This window comes from Acomys minous (assembly GCF_964271855.1).
Source record: "Acomys minous genome assembly, chromosome: 9".
Classification (NCBI taxonomy): Eukaryota; Metazoa; Chordata; class Mammalia; order Rodentia; family Muridae; genus Acomys; species Acomys minous.
In genome coordinates, this window is record NC_140490.1 from 40,696,032 (window position 1) to 40,716,349 (window position 20,318).

Here is a 20,318-nt window from a genome sequence, read left to right on the forward strand (position 1 = left end):
ACTCTTTCTCTTCTGAGATTCCCTATGGCTCTGAAGCCATTTCTTCTCAGTGCCTCATGATGCTTGTCCACATCAGCACCCTGGAGACTCCTGCTGAGCAGCTAGCTGGGAAACTGTCTTGCTCCCCTAATGAAGGGTTAGGGGCTGTCCCCATGTCCTTCGCCTGTCTCCCCACCCCCAGCCCCAGGGATTTCTCTGGAACTTTATTTTTGTTTTCTCCCTTCCCTATTTATAGCTCTCTCCCCTCCGAACCATCTCTGCATCCATCCGGTTGCCTAGAAACAGGCTCCTGGGCTGAGGGTGGGGGAAGGCCAGACAGAGCCCAGGCAGGGGGAAAGGAAGAGATGTCACCCACTCCCTGCTCAGCACCGCCCCCAGGCCTCCAAAAGCCCATTGTGCCCTCTGCCCAGCACCCATCCATGTTTGTTAAATGGCGAAGCAAAGTGTGAAAAATAGTAGCAGGCCTTTGTGGAGTCCCTCACAGCTGTGAGAGGGCAGGGCGCTGGTTTCACTCAAGCCTCCTAAGAGCTTACCATAACAGGCCTGGAGTCATTTTCTTTCTTTCTTTTTTTTTTTCATATGAGGAAACTGAGGTATCCAGAAGCAAAGCCACCAAGATGAAAGCCTTTTCCAGAGAAACTCCATGCTCTTGATTTTTTGGTCTTGGAATACTGGTCTATGACAGTGAAAGATTTGAAGGCGCAGATAATTTCACAATCCATTAGTTACAGGGAGGTTTAAAAAGTTTTAACAATCTCGCATATACCAGTCTCCACCAGCCAGCTCTCTCACTACTCTGCTCCTGACCCAAGTATTCCACACCACACTCCTCCCCACATACACCACAGTGCTCCCACACACATACACCACAGTGCTCCCCACACACATACACCACAGTGTTCCCACACACATACACCACAGTGCTCCCCACACACATACACCACAGTGCTCCCACAACATACACCACAGTGCTACACACACACACATACTCCACAGTGCTCCCACACACATACACCACAGTGCCCCCACACACATACACCACAGTGCCCCCCCACACATACACAACAGTGTCCCTTTAATGCCCTATAATGTCCTCTGGTACCCCACAAACACACCACAGCACCCCCACATACACAACAGTGCCCCTTTGATGTCCTGTCATGTCCCCTGGTGCCCCACACACATAGACCACAGTGCCCCTTTGATGCCCAGTCATGCCCTCTGGTGCTCCCTCCTCCCCAGTCTTTTCCATGGCTACATATCACCTCACATACCCACCCGCCATGTTTCCACCAGGTCATTTGCTCAGCCTCTCAGTGCTTCCCTTCCACAGGCCTGGGCTTTTGCCCTGTGGCTGTCATCTCACCAGCTGTGGGATACTGGCCAGGGCATACAAGCTTTCAGAATATTGGTCTCCTCTGCTCCAGAGTGAGGGAGTTCATTTCCACCTCCAGTTAAGCCGGTGCTTTATAAACTGCAGAGTGAGAGCAGTTAACTGGGAGTGAGCAATGAGAATAGGCAATGCTGTCAGCGTTGTTTCATTAGGGCTACGAGGTGGGAGAAGGGAGCAAAATGAGTTCTGGGACTAGCCAGTGAGCTCCTGCCCCACTTCCAAACAAAAGGGGCCACATTCCTGCGTAAGGAATATGGCTTCCAGAGAAGCTCTTTTGCACTGTCTGTTTATTAAGTACTCTGTCCCCTCCTGTTCCCCCACCTGCTCCCTGTTCCCCTACAACACCAAGGCCCACCCCTGCCTTCCAAATAGGCTCTCTGGGCAGAAGGGGGAGGGACTATCATGGAGCAGCTGGGCCATGATTCAGCCTGTCACCCATCCAAATCCTGGGCCACCTCAGCCCTCAGCTGCTGGGGGGGGGAGGGGTCTGTGTGTGGGCATCAGATCGTGATCTCTCTCTCTCTCTCTCTCTCTCTCTCTCTCTCTGTGTGTGTGTGTGTGTGTGTGTGTGTGTGTGTGTGTGTGTGTCTATGTCTGTGTGTGTGTCTGTGTGTGTGTGTCTGTGTCTGTGTGTGTGTCTGTGTGTCTGTGTCTTTGTCTCTCTCTTTGTGTCTCTGTCTCTCTATTTCTCCCCCTCTTTCTCTATTCTTTTTCAATCCTGAGGATATAACCCAGGCAGGATCTTGTATATGCTAGGCAAGTATTCTATACCTTATACCTGCACTACAACCACAACCTGTTTTTGTGTTTACTTTTACACAGCCAGGATCTTGCTCAATTGCTGCTAGCCTAGAAGCCATCATAGTCCAGGCTAGCTTTGAGCTCTCAATCCTCCTGCCTCCCTGAGCCGCTGGGATTCCATGCCTGTGCCACCATGTCCAGCTGGTTGTGCTCAGGCCTAGGACTCTGATGACTCTTGGGCAGCATAGTGAGGCCTGGGAGCAGTCATGTGAGGATGTCAGGAAGGCTTTGTCAGGTGTGAGTTATCTGAACTAACAGGGGTTGGAGGGGGGAAGCACGCACATGGGTTCTGCAAGCATACGTGTCTGGCCACAGTACAGCTCCCAGCTGTAGGTCTAATAATTGTCCATTTCAGTTGGCTTTCCTTAAGAATTAAATAAAATATAAGCTAGGCATGGCAATTCATGCCTGTAATCCCAGCACCCAGGGAGGCAGAGGCAGATGGGTCTCTGTGAGTTCGAGGCCAGCCTGGTCTATAAAGTGAGTCCAGGACAGCCAAGGCCTCAAAGAAACCAGGGGGAGGTAAATAAAGTATGGTGACAACTATGGAACATTTAAGGACTGCTACCATTCTCATGGGCAGGGGACATGGTGTGCAGAAGAGGGATGGAGCCTGAAGGAGTGTGTGGTCTGGGCACTTCTTGATGAGCTTGTGGACATGAGCTGTGCATGTCTCCCTGAAGCATACGACTATGTACAAGAATGGTGCCCAAAGATGGGCACACAATAACCCTAACTTCAACACACACACACACACACACACACACACACACACACACACACACGTACAGACACACATGAACACATCATACCACACACACATACATACATACACAGACACACACCATATATACCTAGACACACACACACACACACACTCATGCACACACACATGTACACCACACACACACACATACACCACCACCAGAGGTTGTGATTTGCTAAAAACTGAAGTTCAGCCTAGTTTGCAGCCAGTGCACAGGCAAGGGGAGGGGGGGGACAGAAACTATGGAGGTTATTAATTGGCCATCTCAAAGCTTCTCCAAAGCCTTTAGCTTCTAGCAAAACTGGAATGGGGTTATCTGGCTAGAGCCCAGGAGTGGGCGGTCTTGGGTGTGAAAGACAACTGTGTTTGAAATAGACATGAACATGATATGGACATGACAGAGAGAAAGGGGAACAGGAGCTACACGTTGGGCCGCTGGTGAGCATGTGCGTACAGCCACTCAGCGTGGCGCTGGGGGCTGGCTGCTGTCTCTGCTCTAATACAGTCTGCTTGTCTCCATGGTGCCGGTTGCCACACACGCTCTCTTTTCAGAAAGTCACCGGGATTGTTTATTCCACCCCCGGCCTGGGCACCCGCCAAGGAGCTGCAGGCACTTGTTTATCTTCTGGTGCATACGAATGTGTATGGCTCCCCAGCCCCAGTCCAACCTGAGGCACAAGCACATGTGAGAGCACACACACACACACACATACCACATGGGTGCAGGCTTATTACAAGGGAAACCCAAGTCTCAGGCCTTGAGAGATTCTCCAAAAAGGGACACAAATTATTCTCCAGGAAGCTCCGGGTAGGCACATTATTGATCTAGCAACACGTAAAATTGCAGAAGAGTATTTGAGAGTAGCTTGCCCTGGGTTTGGTCACCTGCTTCACCCCATTCCCAGGAGGAATTGCTGGACAGTGGTGGGCCGTATCTGGGTCACTACCCATGCCATATATGAATGTAGAAGTCATCCCCTAAGGAAAATGGAGGTGTCTCATGAAAAAAGACATCCGCATTAGGCTTACCGTTAACAGAGGTGCTCTCCACAAGAGCCATACTATCTATGGTGGGCACATGCAGGCCTCTGGAAGCCTAGAGTTATATACAACTCTGAGGTACAGAGACCTTGCAGTGACTGGCAACGCCAACACTGAGCACACAGGGACTGCTTTCTTGCCCATTTTCAGTTCCTCATCCACTCTAGCAAGTGTTTGGTTGCTCAGTAATTTTAAGTTATGTTTTTATTAACAAGTCTCTTTGGGACAGAAGCAGTCAGAGGGCACAGCAGAGGACACAGATGCAAAGAGGTTTTGACTGTGACCCCATAGCAGACATGGCCACCAAGAGGTCTCTATCAAAGAGAAGCACTCACACTGCTGGAACCATTTTGCCTGAGGTGCCTAGGAGGAAACTGCAGCTCAGTGAATAACGCAGGGAGATACCCTAAGCAGAAGGATCCTAAACTATATACACTTACTCCAATTTCTAATATTTCCCTACAGAACTAGGCTCCACTCATCCACCGAGGCAGCTGGCTTAGTAACCTCCTCTTGGCTGCTTCCCCTTCCTGGGTCACCTCCTCCCTCCCCTGCTGGTGTTCTAGCACCTCACAAGTGAGATGCATGCCTTTCCTATCCAGCTCAGGCATCCCAGGGATCTATCTGCATCTCTCTCCTCCCTCCAGACTCCTGCTCTCCCTTCCTGGTATTTTGTTGGTTCCTTCAGCCCCAGCCCCTCCCATTTCAACCTCAGCTGCCTCTAGGGAAGCTGTCACATTTATTTTTGTTCTTTCTTCCTTTCTTTCTTTCTTTTTTTTTTTCCTTTTCCCCCCACTCTATGACAAGATCTTTTTTTTTTTTCTTTCCAAGACAGGGTTTCTCTATGTAGCCTTGGCTGTCCTGAACTCACTTTGTAGACCAGTCTGGCCTCACACTCACAGAGATCCACCTGCCTCTGCCCCACCCCCCACCCCCGAGTGCTGGCATTACAGGCATGCGCCACCGCACCTGGCTGTGACAGAACCCTATGTAGCTCAGGATGACCATGAACCCCCTGATCCTTCTGCCTCTATCCCCTGAGTGCTGGCATTACAGACATGTGTCACTGTACCTCTTTTCTGTCTCAGGGTCCAGATATCTTAGGAAAGTTTTCTCCTTTCTCGTTGCCCTTCCTTCCTCTCATTTTCACAGCAGCCTGTGTTCCTTGAGTGTGGCTAGGGCCTCCATGCTTGTCTGTTTAATATGTTTCCTCCATATGCTGACCCCACCCCCAACCCCTGTGACCTCCACCATCAGCTTTCAGTCGATGAGCTTCCTAGTGTGCCTCCAGCTGCCAAGCATGAGAGCTCAAGTCTGGACTCATCTCTTAGGGTAACCATCCCAGAAGTACCACTTTTCCCCAACACACATCCATCCATAAGATGGAAGGAACATCAGAGAACCAGCAAGAGCCTCTCTCAACATCCACCTCATGAACAAGGCCAGTTGGTTTCCTCCCGATAGTCACCTGCTCTGTGTCCCAGCAAAGGCTTCTGGGTTAGTTTGTCATCAGCCCTCACCGGAGCCACTGCCACAGCCTCTTCTCAATATGCTTGGTTCTGCTCCAGCGACATTCTGCCTTCGGGGAGAGGGTTGTATATCAAAGCGTGTTCTTGCCACTTTCAGTGTCTCATAGATCTCAGCCTCAGTTGCTTCCTCTGTGTCACAGAGCAATCGTACTCACGTTGATGTGGCGGCCGGTGCGCGATGAAAAGGCGGGTAAGGAACGGGGTTTGTAAATTCTGAAGCAACTACTTGATTGCGCAGTGGAAGAGCCGTTTTTTTCACTACCAATTATACAAGAGAGCGACTCTCGTTGCGCTGTCCGTGGTCCTGAAAACGGGCCCGCTCTCTGTATTCACATCTGTGTCATAACTGTCATTGTTTTGAGGTTTTTTGGAAACAGTCTTGATTTTACTAGATCACTCTTGCCTAGGCTGATCTAGCACTCACTATGTAGCCAAGGCTGGCTCAGAACTCGGGGTTATTTACCTGCCTTAGACCTCTGAGTTCTGGAATTACAGGAGTGTCCCTACTCTTGGCTTTTCCGGTGGATCTGAAATTCTCCCTTGCCATCTAGATTTTTATTATGATTAAGGTAAGGAGATCAGATAAGTGATGGCTCCTGAGACATAAGCCCAAGCGTGGGGCTTCCGGAAATGATCTGTATGAATTTGCAATCCCAATTTGACCGACTAAGGAACGACGCGATCACAAACAAGAAACTTATCCGTATTTGAAAAATGTGGATAGAATAGTCACTGCCCTGGTTGGACATGGAAATCATTGACATCTATAAATCAAATTTTAGCTCTGTGTCCTTCCCTAAGAGCTTCATTTGCCTTAGTTATTTATCAGGTGGCTTCACAGTTCAGGCACAAGAATCTTTTATCACTTCCGAGATATCACAGAGGTCTCATCTGAGAAGTCGAAGGGGTAGGGTTCCACTCTTCTGCTCAAATGTAGAGGAAAATGGGCCGTGAGCCTTCAGCAGCTCACTCAAGTGGAAGGCCTGGACATCTACTTTAGGCAGCTTCTTTTCTAAGACCGCTATGAGGCGACTTAATACTGGTCCCATTTAACAGACCAAACAACTGAGGTTTGAAAAGGTGAGATGACTTGTTGGAGAAAATCCAGGCGGAGGAGGAGCGGGTATACCCTGACCAGAGGGTGGGCGGACTCCCCGTAGGGGAGGCTGCTGCAGGGAGGACGCAGAGCGCCTCCCAGCCCAGGGCTGCCGCTCGCCGGAGCGTGGGCAGCAGCTAGACAAAGGGCCGGGGGCGGGGCGGAGGGGGCAGAGGCCGGAAGTGCGGCCGAGGGGGAAGCGGGAAATTTCCTAGCTGAGGCAGCGGGCTGAGCCGGACGACCCGGGTTCCAGTGCCGCCGCCGCCCGTGTGCCCGCGTTGCTCCCAACCGAGCACTCGGAGGGAGCGCAGACCCCGGGCCGGGGCGGCGTCTGCCGGCCCTCGCGCGCCCCCGCGGCGCCCCCTCCCGGCTCCCGAGTGCGCCCAGCGCGCATGCCCGGGGCGGGGCGCCCGGCAGACCAGGGACGGCGCGGAGTCGGGTCCGCCCGCCAGCGCGGCCGGGAGCACCCGGGTGGTCTGCGCGGCACTAACGGGAGCTGCGGGGAGCCAGCGCGGGTAAGCTGCGGGCGTGGGTGGGGCGGCGGGGCGAGCCGGCTGGAGTCGCTGTCCAGGGTCCTGGGTCGCGCCGGGCTCGGGCTGTGGGGCGGGGGCGGCGGGGCGGGGCGCGGTGGGGCGGGGCCCCGGGGCACGGCCACGGCCTGTGGTGTGGGCAGGCCACCCCACTTCCAGCCCCACACCGCTTTGTTCCTCACCGCCATACGGGAGGGGACGATTCCCGCCAAGGGGGGGGGGGGAGGGGCTGCTTTCATTGATTCATCCCACCCGTCAAACACCTAGTGTGACACCCAGTCCTGGACGTGGTCACTCAGGGCATTCATTCCTGGGGACCTCATTTTTGGACGAGGCTACAGGTATACACACACACACACACACACACACACACACACACACACACACACACACATACACAAAACCATGGTCTTTGGTCATTCCATTAGAGTCACACATCCGGCCACCTGTGCACCCACCCAGTGCTCCCAGTGAGGGCTACGCCATCCATCCTGCATCCAAGTCAGCAATACTCGTATTGGCATTCAGCCACCCTGCTCTGGCCCGCATGTGCTTATGCCCGTCCTGTACCCTGCCCCCTGGAGTAGGCTGTGACCCTGTGCACACACTTGCTTTGTCTCAGCTTGCTGCTCTTCTTCAACCCACACTAGCACAAGACTGCACACCCTTGAACCTCTGTCCGCTCTTGCCCTTCTATGGGTTGGTGGATGAACAAATGGACAGATGGTCTGGGGGAATGTTTTTCAAAGAAGGCCTTTTGTTATAGGCTCCTTTACCTTTGGCAGTTGGCAGGGGGCTTGTTGCTCTGTGGGGGCACTAGGAGATGAGGGGACGAGTGGCAGAAGACTGAGATTTTCAGTCGTACTCACAGGCATACACAAGCCTTTGTCAGTCTTGTTACCATAGCAGGAGATGTTTGCAGGTGCCTGGCAGCTCTGGCCCTGACTGGGGGTGTAGAGATGACTCCAGACTGGGAAGAAATCCTAGAGGGAAGGGAACGGCCAGGCTAGCCGTGGATCTTTGCATTCGCAGGATTGCCTTGTCTGTGAGCCAAACACAAGGAAGGGCCTATGCACACACCGAGGCTAGCTTTCCCAAGGTGAGACTGTAAAGGCCATGTGATGACAGATGCACATGCCCACAGGGTCCCAGTGGCCAACAGTCCACTTACTCATTTGCATACCAGGTGAGCTGGTCCATTCACCTAGATGCTCATTTCAGCCGGCTACCTATACTGGATGGCACACTCCAGCTGTGAGGGGAGGAGAGAGAAGAATCAATAGAAACAGCCAGAAGACCTTGGGAGTCAAGGACTGGCACCCAGGGTTGCCCTTTGACTTCCACGTGTATGTGAGAGTGCCCACATTCACACATATACAAAGATTAAAGAAAAGAGCCCAGAGTTAGTGCCTAGTTCTTGATTGATAGACTGGGAAGAAATCCAGGCTTTAAGCTCAGACTCAACGAATTTTGGGCCCCAGCCTTCCTGTCTTCAGCTTCATGCTGTCGCGGTCTTTCCTTCTGACTTTGGTGTCCTCGTCTGTGCTACAAAAACGATAAGGGACGCCGTTGTGAGGTTGTTGTGGATAGAGTGTAGACAACAAAACAAGCCTGAGAGTGCTGGGGCCAGGGCTGAGTGTGCAGTGGGATGGTCCTGGAGGTGTGTTCTGGAGGCAGGGCAGAGGGAGATGATGTGGGGCTCCAGGCCTAGGCTGCCTTACAGTAGTGACTGGAAGCTACGGAGTGTCCCTCCCAAACCAGGGAGGCTCCAGTAGACCTTTCGGAATTTGTCTCTGGGCCATTGGAATGAGAGACTGAGGCTCCCAGAAAACCCCACACAAAAAGTGAGCGACTATGCTGGGGCTTTACCGGCATCTAGCTGAGCTGCCTGTTCGCTGTACTGGACCCAGCCCCATCTCAGAAGCCAAGAGCTTGGAGCTGGGGACTGGTACGCCAACCCCTTCCAGGTGGGCTTTGCAGAAGGGGCGTGGCTGCCTGTCAGACTTTCTGCTTCCTTCTTGGAAAACAGGAGCACCGTCACCTGCCTGACAGGTGTGTGGGCTCTATATGTAGGAAGCACTTGGGCAAAGTCACTTCCTGCTTTTATTGGCACGTGAGAAAAGTGTCAAAACTTAGAGGCTATGAAGCAGGAAGGTGACATACATGAGGGGCTGGTGATAATAAAAAAAATTATCTACACTCAGTGATGGGTAGCAATGCACAGTTAGCTTGTGTGACCAGGTCATCATAGGGAGAGGTAGGCCTGTGGCTACTGGCCTCCTTCAGGCCACTCGGTTCAGCTCCAGCTGCTGTTGTTCCGCAGGAAGCGTGCTCAGCTTGCCACATTTTAGTTTGCCAGAATAACCTGGGCATCAGATTTCCACATGAACTCTGTCAGTGTTCAGATGTTGGTAAGTTTGCTCCTTTAGTTAAAATTGACTTAAGGGACTAGAGAGAGTTGGTGCCCTAAACCCAGAGACTAGAAAGTCCCCGGGCTGCCCTCACTGGGCAGCCAGCTTAGGAACCGCTTAGACCCAGGTCCCAGTGAGAGATCCTGTCTCAAAAACCAAGGTGGGCAGCTACTTAGGAACACCCCAAGTTGACCTTTATTGTCACACATGTGCACGCACGCACACAGACACACACACACACACACATACGCACACACAGATTAAAAATAATAATAATATGTTAGCATTGTAGGCCAAACAAGTGCATCCTAAAGGCAGATTTTGCTGAATTTTGTCACTGCTGCATCCATTTCAGACTCAACCCCCCACCCCCCACCCCGCCCCCTCCTGGGAGCACAGCTGGGCTCTGACAGGCTGAGTAGATAAAAACAGGCTTTCCGTGTACACAGCCTGGCCCTAACGCGAGCAGAACCACGCACACCACTCATCTTCTCTAATTCTCACAACAAGCCTGATGGGGAAGGAGGAACTGAGCCGGTGTGGGGGTGGGGTTAGTGAGAAGGGCCCTGCTTGAGGTCTCGGTTGCTGAATGGTGAGGTGTTCTGCACAATCTGCCCAGGCCACACACAGACGGCAGGAACTGCTGTAGGGAGGCCCCTGGAGCTGGCTGGGTTACCAGTATGAGGTGAGAAGTAGTGGGGGCCCAAGAAACCCCCCTTTAGCCTTTTCTGACCCTTGCAGGCTGCTCTTTACTACTTGTGCAATTGCTGGGCAGTTGTTAAATTCCCATGTTCCAACAGAGGAAACAGGCCTTAGTCTTCAGTGGAACCCGGATACTTTCTCTTGCCTGTCTGTCCTGTCCCAAGGACATGATAAGTCACAAAAATCAATCTATACAATTGTTTTGTTTGGTCTTCATTGTATGGGGAAAAAAAAGAGCCACTATTTAAAATATTTTTGTTTAAAAATTTGTATTTGTGACTTTGCTCTGTGAATTAAGGGACCTGGCCACAGAATAGTCACTCACACACACACACACACACACACACACACACACACACACACACACACACACACTTCCTGCTTAAAACACAGCAGTGTTTGCTTAGTACCCTTAGGATAAGTCCCCCGCCGCTCCCAACATGCTTGGCTGCCCCTGCCTCTCCCCCCATCCACTCCCTCTCTAATCCCAGCTCTCCTCCAGCCTCTCTACCTTTTCATGGCTGCCTCAGATGTTAGGGGCCTTTCTTGACCAGGTGTCCAGACCAGCTTCCCACTCCTCACGTGTCCTCACAGCATCTCATGTCAGAAATGACATCATTTATTTGCTACTGGCTTATTGCGCTCCCCTCATTCTTTTTTGGGGGGCTGGGGAGGGTTTCTCTGTGTAGCCTTAGCTGTCCTGGAACTCACTTCGTAGACCAGGCTGGCCTCAAACTCACAGAGATCCGCCTGCCTCTGCCTCCCGAGTGCTGGGATTACAGGCGTGCGCCTCCACGCCCAGCTCTTCTCTCCTTCTTATCTGTATCTGGAGGTCAGGGACCACACGTTCTGCATTGCTTGTCCCCAACACATGGGATGTGCATAGGTGTCCAGCAAGCATTGCATCCCCAGTGCACGCATTCTCATCTGCCACAGTGGCAAGCACCGGGCGCTCTTACCTCGTCTCTAGTCCTGTCACAGCCCCTACCACGACTCCTTCCAGTCTCCATCACTTGGGGGTGTTGGGATCTCTCTTGCTTCGAGATCTTTAGTCGGATCCCTTGCTGTATTCCAATATCACTATCAATGGACAAGAGAAATGAAGACAGAACCATCCATGCCATGCATGCCTACGCCTGTCTGACCCCTGCAGGCTGGTGACCTTCCACACCCCCATTTCTATGCTGATGAAAACCAGATCCAAGAATTCAACCAGGCTGCTCCTGTGCTGTAGCCCTGTGGTCCACTTGACATTGTGCACTCCCTGGCTAAATCTCAGAGGTACCCAGTGCAGCTCTCTACAACCTGGGCCCTAAAGTCCTCAGCAGGATGGCCCTTCTGTGTGTCCATCCTCCCAAGCCTCAGACTCGAGTTATGGGGCATCCAGGGATGAGCAGTGCCAGCAGAGACCTATCAGGAGCCTGATGTCTATTCAAGAACTTAATGGACATCATTACGTTAAACGGACACGTGCAGAGTGACAGGAACCTGGCTGAGGCATAGGAAGAGGCCATCGAACCCCTGAGGAAGCTGGAAGGCAAAGAAGGCTTCCTGGAGGAGGGAACAGTTAAGCTGAAAACTAAAACTTTAATAATACACAGTCAGTCTAGGAGCTAAAGATTTCCATAAGGGAGGGTGTGTGGTGACTGAGACAGGAAAAAACTTTGTGTGTGTGTGTGTATGTGTGTGTGTGTGTATTTGTATGTAGGTATTGTCAATATATGTTTGTGAGTATGTGTATGTATGTATGTGAGTGTGTACATTTATGTGGTGTGTGTATGTGTGTATCTGAGTATGTGTCTGTGTGTGTGTGTGTAGTATATATGTAAGTGTGTGTATGTGTCTGGGTGTATATATGTGTGTATGAGTTTATATGTGTGTTTGTATGTGTCTGTGTGTATACATGTGTATGAGTGTGTGTATGTGTGTATGAGTATGTATCTGTTTCTGTGTGTGTTTGTATGTAGGTGTTGTCAATACATGTGTATGTATATGAGTGTGTGCATTTATGTGGTATGTGTATGTGTGTATCTGTGTTCTGTGTGTGTGTATGTGTATGTATATATGTGAGTCTGTGCATGTGTCTGGGTGTATATGTGTGTATGAGTTTGTGTGTGTGTATGTTTGTATGTGTCTGGGTGTGGATGTATGTGTATGAGTGTGTGTCCATGTGTGTATATATGTGTATAAGTATGTGTCTGTGTGTTTCTCTCTCTGTGTGTGTGTGTGTGTGTGTGTGTGTGTGTGTGTGTGTGTGGTATAGGAGTAGGTAACCAACAAAGAAAGAATGCATATATAGGGCTGAGAAGTACATTAAGGCAATGGACTGGCCTTCACACAAAACCATTTCACTTTCCTATTTTTCAAAAAGGTGCAGCCATGCAAACTAGAGTGTGAGTCCCACCACCTCCTAAAGCCTCAGCACAAGCCTCTCCTCACCTGTTGTGGTGATGCTGGAATTAAGCAACTCATGGTGCTGCCAACCTAAGACACAGGATGTGTGTGATGCCCTGGGATGACACCTGACAGTGACAAGTGTCCAGGTTACTGGTTTAGGGAACTATAGTACAATGGTGTTGTTTTGTTCTCTTGTGGAGCTGAGATGGAACCCAGGGCTCTACCCCTGAGCCACATCCACAGCTCTTTATTGCTATTTTACAAATGAACTCCTTTTTTTTTTTTTAAAGTTGATACAGAGCTAGAGAGATGGCTCAGCAGTTAAAAACACTTACTGCTCTTGCAAAAAGACTCCTGTTCAGCACTCATGTTATGATCACCTGCAATTCCAGCCTCAGGGAGATCTGATGCTTCTGGAAACTGCACATATGTGCACACACCTTTATGAAGAAAAACACCTACGTGTAATTTAAAATAAGCTGTTTGCTTTTCTCGAGACATGGTTTCTCTGTGTAGCCTCAACTGTCCTGGTCTTCCTTTGTAGACCAGGCTGGCCTGGAACTCACAGAGGTCCACCTGCCTCTGCCTCCCTGAGTGCTGGGATCACAGGCACGTGCCACCACACCTGGCTTAAAGTAAGCACTTTTAATTGACGATAACACCAGTAGCATCTCAAGTTCACTGCGTCCCCTTCCTGATTATATCAAGAGGCCACCGGGGAGTTACTGACCCACACTGCTTAGGATTGTACTAAGCACACCACCTGATATTCAGGCAGCCACAAGATCATCAACAGCACGCCTCTCAGAATGTGCATCCACTGTCACAGCACACGTGCTATGTTCACCTGCAACCCACATTCAGACACCACAAAGGGGCATGCAAAGAAAAGGCTCTTCCAGCCTCGGACCCCTGGTCGCACTTTAAAGAGGACATCACACTGAAAGTTTCATGAGATTGTATCTTGGAGTCTTCTGCCTATACACACACAGTCCCATGAGCTTGTGCGTGGTTTTCCCAGGCCACATGCCAGAACCCTGGTGGTTGGGCTGTGTGTCTGCTCGCTCTGTTTATCTTGGGCATCTCTCCTCATCACCCTGCATGTTCTGGTGCCTGTGTGGTGGTCCGTGTGGATGTTTCACATGCCCTCACCTCTTCCTGACGGTCTCACCACAGGTCCTCCCATGTACCCTGGTGTCACCAGTGTGTCTGCAGGAACATCCCTGGAAGGGGACTTCCTGGCTAAAACACCGAGTGTCTTGTAAACATATGTAGAGATTGACCAATACCCTTCCTAAAAGATTGCAACTGATGTAGTTTCCCAACAAGAATAAGGAGAGCCTGGGTCTAGGAGTATCATCACTAGATGGCAAAAGGCCATTCAGTCTTTCACACAAATATTAAGTACTGGGACTTTATACTTCCTGTGTGCACGCCAGTCATTCTTGACTCTGATGTGTGAGAACAACAAAATCCCCATCGCTTAGAAGTGTGTGTGTGGTTTATGATTTATTTTGAGGTCTTACTATGTAGCCCAGGCTGCCCTCAAATTCAAGCTCCTGCTTTTGTTGCCAAACACTGGGATAACAGGTGTGCCCCAACCATGGAGCCAGCATTCAGTGAACATGTATCTATGACACATCAGGCAGTGAAAAGTATTCTAGATTTTTAAAATCCAATAAAACAAAGCTGGGTGTGGTGCCCTTAATCCCAGAACTGGGGGAGAGGCAGTCAGATCTCTGAGAATTTGAGGCTATCCTGGTCTACATATTGAGTTCAAAGCCAACCACACACAGTCAACACAATGACATGCTGTTTCAAAAAAACATTAGACAAGGTAGATGGAGAGTGACAGGCAGAATTGGAGATGGTTATTTTATACTGGATGGACCAGGAAGGACCTCAGAGAGTAGACCATGCAGGTGCCTAGAGGGCATTGTGGGTAGTGGAGGAACCAGGAGGTAGCCCACTGAGGCTACAGCAGCACACAGAGAAGGGAAGATAGGAGGAGGAAGGGTCAAAGGAGGCAACAGAACCAGCCAACATGGGTCTCATAGCCAGATACTGGCTATGTTTTGAAGACAGATTCATTTTATTTTGCTGTTGGGTGGTTCATGGCATATGAAAGCCAAGCAAGATTCTAGAGCAGGGGTTCTGAACCTTCCTGGCCATAGGACCTTTTAACACAGTCCCTCCTGTAGTGGTGACACCTCCCCCCATCATAACATTATTTTTGTTGCTACTGTTATGAATTGTAATGTAAATATCTGACATGCAGGATAGCTGATATGTGACCCCTGTGAAAGGGTCATTTGACCCCCCCCCCAAAGGAGTTTTGACCACAGATTGGGACCTGCTGCTCTAGCAGTTCTGGGCTGAGCACCGTGGTCTGGGGACAGGTTAGGGCAATCACCAGTCATGACAGTGTCTCCAAGGTCCGTCTACCTGCTGCACTCTCTTCCCAAATGCTTCCCAGGCATCACAAGTTCAGCTCATCCCAGACAGAGTTGCCCCTCTCCCCAGATCTCCAGCCCAGCACTCCTGCCCAGCAATCCCCACCCTACCCAGTATTCTGCAGGCCGTTCCCACCATCGCTCACTGCAGCCAGTTACCTTCCAGCACCTCTTCAGATCTCATTTCTGCCTGAAGGACCTTGAGGGTGTCTCCCACCCAAATCACTGGCTGTAGCTGGCCAGGGCCCATTGCATAGGAGGGGGCAGTGAGAATGAATAATCTCTTGAATGAGAGGCTGGCTGGCCTCCTTCTGGGCCTTGGCCAGCTCCTCGCTCTTTTCTGCCCAATTGCCAGGCTATCTCAGAGCAGTCTTTGAAAGCACATTACGATGTCCTTTCCTTGAGAGACCACTCACAGCTCCCCAGGGCCTACACAGACACAAACTGGTGGCCTCCAGACATGTTTTCTCTGGCCCACATCGTGTTTGCGGTTTTTATTTAAATCTTGAATTAGTTAGCATATTTTACATCAAAGTCTGGGCTTCTCACTTTTCCTAAGACACTGGAAGAGCTATAGTTCCCAGGTTTCATTTCTCCAGGACAGCACGAAATGCCACGCCCTCTATAATTTGTCACAGTTACATTACACATATGCACCCTGCTTCTCTCACTTAAGTGACCCATCAGGCACAGAGAGATCAAAAGTTTGCAGCCACTGGCCTTGAAGACAAATGCATCACTTTTGGGAGCATGAGGTGAGGCTGACAAAGGTGGAAAAATGGCAGTGCAGTTAATAAGTCAGAGTGTAGCCAAGCTGTGAAGGGTCATTCTGTCAGTCAGTCTGTCTGTCTGCCTGCCTGCCTGTCGGTCGAAGTTTGGTCTTACTGCGTGGCCCAGCTTGGCCTCATACTGGAAATTCTTCTGCCTCAGTATCCCAAGTGCTGGGAGTGCTGGCTCCTTGGATACTGTTGCGTGTGATGAAGCACAGCAGGGAGAGGTTTGGGTTTATGTTTTCAGGCCTTTTGCTTGTTTGCTTGTTCTTGTTTGAGACGGAGTCTCTCTGTGTTAACCTTGGTTGTCCTGGACTAGCTTTGTAGACCAGGCTGGCCTCGAACTCACAGCTATCCACCTGCCTCTGCCACCCGAGTGCTGGGATTAAAGGAATATGCCACCACACCCAGCCAGGAAAGGCCTTCTTGACCAGAGGACCAGACAGGGACAGAGAATCCATGAGGGGCCTGACAGGGCTGAGTCACTCCCCCCTGGAGTGTCTCCTAAGCCTGAGTCTGTTCTCTATGTTTCAGATCCAGACAGCTGTCTTGAGTTCAAACATGGCTATGAGGGTAGATGGTCAGTCCTGAAGACCTAGCCTGGTGCCAGCTGCTTCAGGAGATCTCCAGCGCCCCCAAGACTCCTCTGCTCCCCACAGGATGGGAGCCCGGGCACTGGGGACCTGGTCATGAGGGACTGCTGCTCCTCCCCAAAGGCCAACCCTGCACCCGCAAGGCATACTCTTGACCAAAGCCTAGGCATGAACTCTAGACACAGCAGTTCCAGTGGGGCTGGGGCTGGAGCCGGAGCCTCCTGCTCTGAAAGCCCTGCCTCAAGTTTGGCCTGCCCCTCTGCTACCTGCAGCCCACTCCCAGAGACAGTGAGGGCACATGGAGCCTTGACCTCGGAGGCCTCTGAAACGACATTGGTTGGGAAGTCAGAGCCTATGTCCTCAGCAGAAGCTGCTCTCACAACTTCAGAGGACAGAAACCCTGAGTTCTTAGAGAAGATGGATTCCAACTCTTTGAAGCAGACAGATTCTACTTCTGTGGGAAAGGAAGAGGCTGGGTCCTCGAGGAAGGAAGGGTCTGTGTTGATGGGAAAGGCAGACCCTGTGACCTGTGGAAAAAGGGAGCCTGGGACTATGGGAAGAATGGATTGCATAGCTCCAAAGAAGGAAGACACTGGGTCCTTGGGAAGAGAAGATGCAGTGTGCTCTGGCAAAATGGATACAGTGTCCCCAGGAGTGGAAGGTCCTGGGTCTTTAAGAAATGTAGAGCCTATATCCTCAGGCAAAGTGGACCCAAGAAAGGAGGACCCCGTGTATTCCAGAAGAGAGCACCCTGGATCGACAGGTGAAAGAGATCATGTGCCTTTGGGGAAAAAAGATATGGAACCCCCAGAAAAGGCAGATCCTGTATCCACAAAAATGGCAGATCCTGGCTCCTCGGGAAAGCTAACTCCAGGATCACTAGGCAAGACAGAGCTTCTATCCTCAGGAACAGTGGCTCCTGGGACCTCCAAAAAGGTGAATCCTATGTGCTCTGGGAGGGCAGATCCTGTAGCTGTGGGGGAAACAGAGGCTTTGTCCTCAGCAAAAGAGGGCCCTCCGTTCCCTGGAAAGATAGACCCTGCCTCCTCAGGAGAAGGTGTGTCTGTGTCTGTGAGAAAGACAGAAACAGTATCTTCTGAGCAGCATGAAGGTGTGTTTCCAGCAAAGATGGATCCCACATCTGTGAATAGTACAGGGCCTTCAGGCAATGTGGACCCAGCTTCCTTAAAAAATGTAGAACTTGTATCCCCAGTGAAACCAGAACACTTGTCTTCTGGGCAGGCAGAACGTGTGTCCTTGGTAAAAACAGAAACCCTATCCTCAGGAAAAGAGGACCCAAGGTCCTCTAAAAGGGCGGATCACACTACTGTCACAGGAAACATAAAAACATCCCCAAAAGGGAATCCCGAGTCTTCAGGAAAGAAGGACCCCGTGTCTTCAAGTTCAGGAGATGCCAGGCCTCTAGGGACTTGGGGGTCCCTGTCTGCGGCAAAAGCTGAGGCAGTGACCGAAGGGAAAGGAGACCCACAGACCTTGGAGAAGAGTCCTACATCCTCCTCAGAGAAAGCGGATCCCCTCACTTTCAGCCAGGCGGGCTGTGCAAGCCAGGGAAAGGCAGAAACTGGAAAAGTGGTCCCAATAAGTTCAGGAAAAACAGCTTTGGTGTGCCCGGGGAAGGTGGATCTCATGGCCTTGGAAAGAGCAGAAGGCATTCCAGAGCCAAAGGCTCCAGAGAAGAGGAATCCTGGGAACTCAACAAGAGTGGACACCAGAGCCTCAGGCAGTGCTGAGCCCACATCTGAGGTCAAGGTGCCACAACTTCCCAGTGCCACATCCCCGGGAACGGTGGAGGCTCCGTCTTTGCAAAAAGAGCAGCCACAGTTGTCTGGGAAGATGGATCCCTCAGGAAAAGCCAACCACACCGCGGCTGTGGAGCCAGTGTCCCTGGGGAAGGCTGACTCTGCATCTCCATCTTCTAGAAAAGCAGAGCCTCAGACCTCAGTAAAGACTGCCCCTCTGGCTCCGGAGAAGGTCGTGTCCTCTTTCAGGCAATCAGATGGTACACCCTGCAGCTCAGCCCAGCTTCGGGGAGATAGCAGGAGCATAGGAGCCCTGCCAGAGCCAGAGCCCTCTGCCAGCACCAGCCAGAAAGACCTAGCGGCAGCGGCGGCTCAGAAGAGCCCCCGCGCGGAGGGTACAGCACCCCCGCCAGGGCCACGGACTCGCGACAACTTCACCAAGGCGCCGTCGTGGGACGCGGGAGCGCCACCGCCGCGCGAGGACGCCGGCACGCAGGCTGGCGCCCAGGCCTGCGTCTCGGTGGCGGTGAGCCCCATGTCTCCGCAGGACGGCGCGGGCGGCCCGGCCTTCAGCTTCCAGGCGGCGCCCCGCGCGCCCAGCCCCGCGCCCAGGCCGCCATCGCGCCGGGACGCGGGCCTGCAGGTGTCTCTGGGTGCCGCCGAGACGCGCTCGGTGGCCACCGGGCCCATGACTCCGCAGACCGCAGCGCCGCCCGTCTTCCCCGAGGTGCGAGTGCGGCCCGGCTCGGTGTTGGCGGCGGCTATAGCGCCCCAGGAAGCGGCCGAGCCGGTACGCGACGTGAGCTGGGACGAGAAGGGCATGACGTGGGAAGTGTACGGCGCCTCCATGGAAGTGGAGGTGCTGGGCATGGCCATCCAGAAGCATTTGGAGCGCCAGATAGAGGAGCACGGCCGCCAAGGGGCGCCGGCGCCGCCGCCCGTCGCCATTCGCGCGGGCCCAGGCCGTGCAGGCTCCGTGCGCACCGCGCCAGCCGAGGGCGCCGCCAAGCGCCCGCCCGGCCTCTTCCGCGCGCTGCTGCAGAGTGTGCGCCGGCCGCGGTGCTGCTCGCGGGCGGGACCCACTGCGGAGTGATCTATTCCCATTTTGTAGGCCCGGGTTTCCAACCTTCTCAGGCTCCCTACTTGATGTCAGGCTCTTGGAAGCTACGCCCCACGCCCCCACCCCCACCCCCATGTGCGCCAGGCCTCTGAGGAGCGGCCAGCCTTCAGGGGCTTCTTTCCAGTTCCTTCCTTCCCTAACACTGATGAACACCCCTTATCCAGTCCCGTTGTGGCCATGAGCCCACACACCCAGCCCTGATAACCCCACCCTGGTACCCTCACAGCCTTTCGCTCCACTCCCTCGGGTAATACTGGGAGAGCACAAGGGCCTGTTCCCACCCCTCCACCCTAGAGCCGAGGCGGGCTCCAGACATAGCCAGACTGGTGCTTTGAGGCCTGCAGTGGGCCAGGTCCCTAGAACGGGGAAAGACTGCATGCAGATCTTTAAGTGTTCTTTCACGTGTGCCAGAATTAATGTAAGGCCACCAGAAAGGCAGGCTGGGAGGGAGGTGGGGTGGGGGGCAGTGAGTCTCTGAGCAGAGAGGGGTCTCCTCCTGGTGCTGGCCCCATGGCCAGGGCATCTGTTGCATGCTGTTGGTAGTCCCACCCCTACCCCTGCCGCTCCCCGCCTAGCCCAGTGCCCTACCCTCTTTCCTCTCCTACCCAGTCACAATGCTAGGAGTGCACTGGGGCTCAGCTGAGAACGGAGACTCACGGGAAGGTCAGAGGCTCTCAGACAGGATTGAAGGTGATAGTAAGGTTTCTAGAAGGTCTCAGGCCAGCTGGGCGACAGCTGCTCTTGGATATTGGGAACAGGGTGGAGGGCCCACCTGACATCCACAGTTGTCTTTTAAAGGTCCCCCTCTTTTTCCTCTCCCCCCACCACAATGCTGTGAGCCCCAACAAGTTCCTTGTAACCACTCAGTGCCCTGGTCCCTATCCAACTAGCCTCAGTTTTTGGCTACTAACTGTCACAGTATACATTGGTAATAAAACCTTTCCCCAACTCTCGTC

The 20,318-nt window shown here is 52.4% G+C and overlaps 1 protein-coding gene, 1 long non-coding RNA gene and 1 pseudogene across 3 annotated transcripts in view; 2 read left to right on the forward strand and 1 right to left on the reverse strand.

The window, feature by feature from the left end:
* Positions 1-20,318, forward strand: part of LOC311605065 (small ribosomal subunit protein uS2-like) — a 986,626-nt pseudogene that overhangs the window by 692,026 nt on the left and 274,282 nt on the right. The gene's annotated exons all lie outside the window — the stretch shown is intronic.
* On the reverse strand, positions 538-6,134 carry LOC311605363. The gene is made up of 3 exons (XR_014781908.1): positions 5,470-6,134; positions 1,279-1,474; positions 538-676 (listed from the first exon to the last, which is right to left on the reverse strand). It is a non-coding gene; the product is annotated as an uncharacterized lncRNA (long non-coding RNA).
* Positions 6,871-20,310, forward strand: GPRIN1 (G protein regulated inducer of neurite outgrowth 1). Its single transcript, XM_084795760.1, has 2 exons — positions 6,871-7,141; positions 16,424-20,310. The coding sequence occupies exon 2, from the start codon at positions 16,579-16,581 to the stop codon at positions 19,333-19,335; it is 2,757 nt and encodes a 918-aa protein (XP_084651886.1). The 5' UTR covers positions 6,871-7,141; positions 16,424-16,578; the 3' UTR covers positions 19,336-20,310.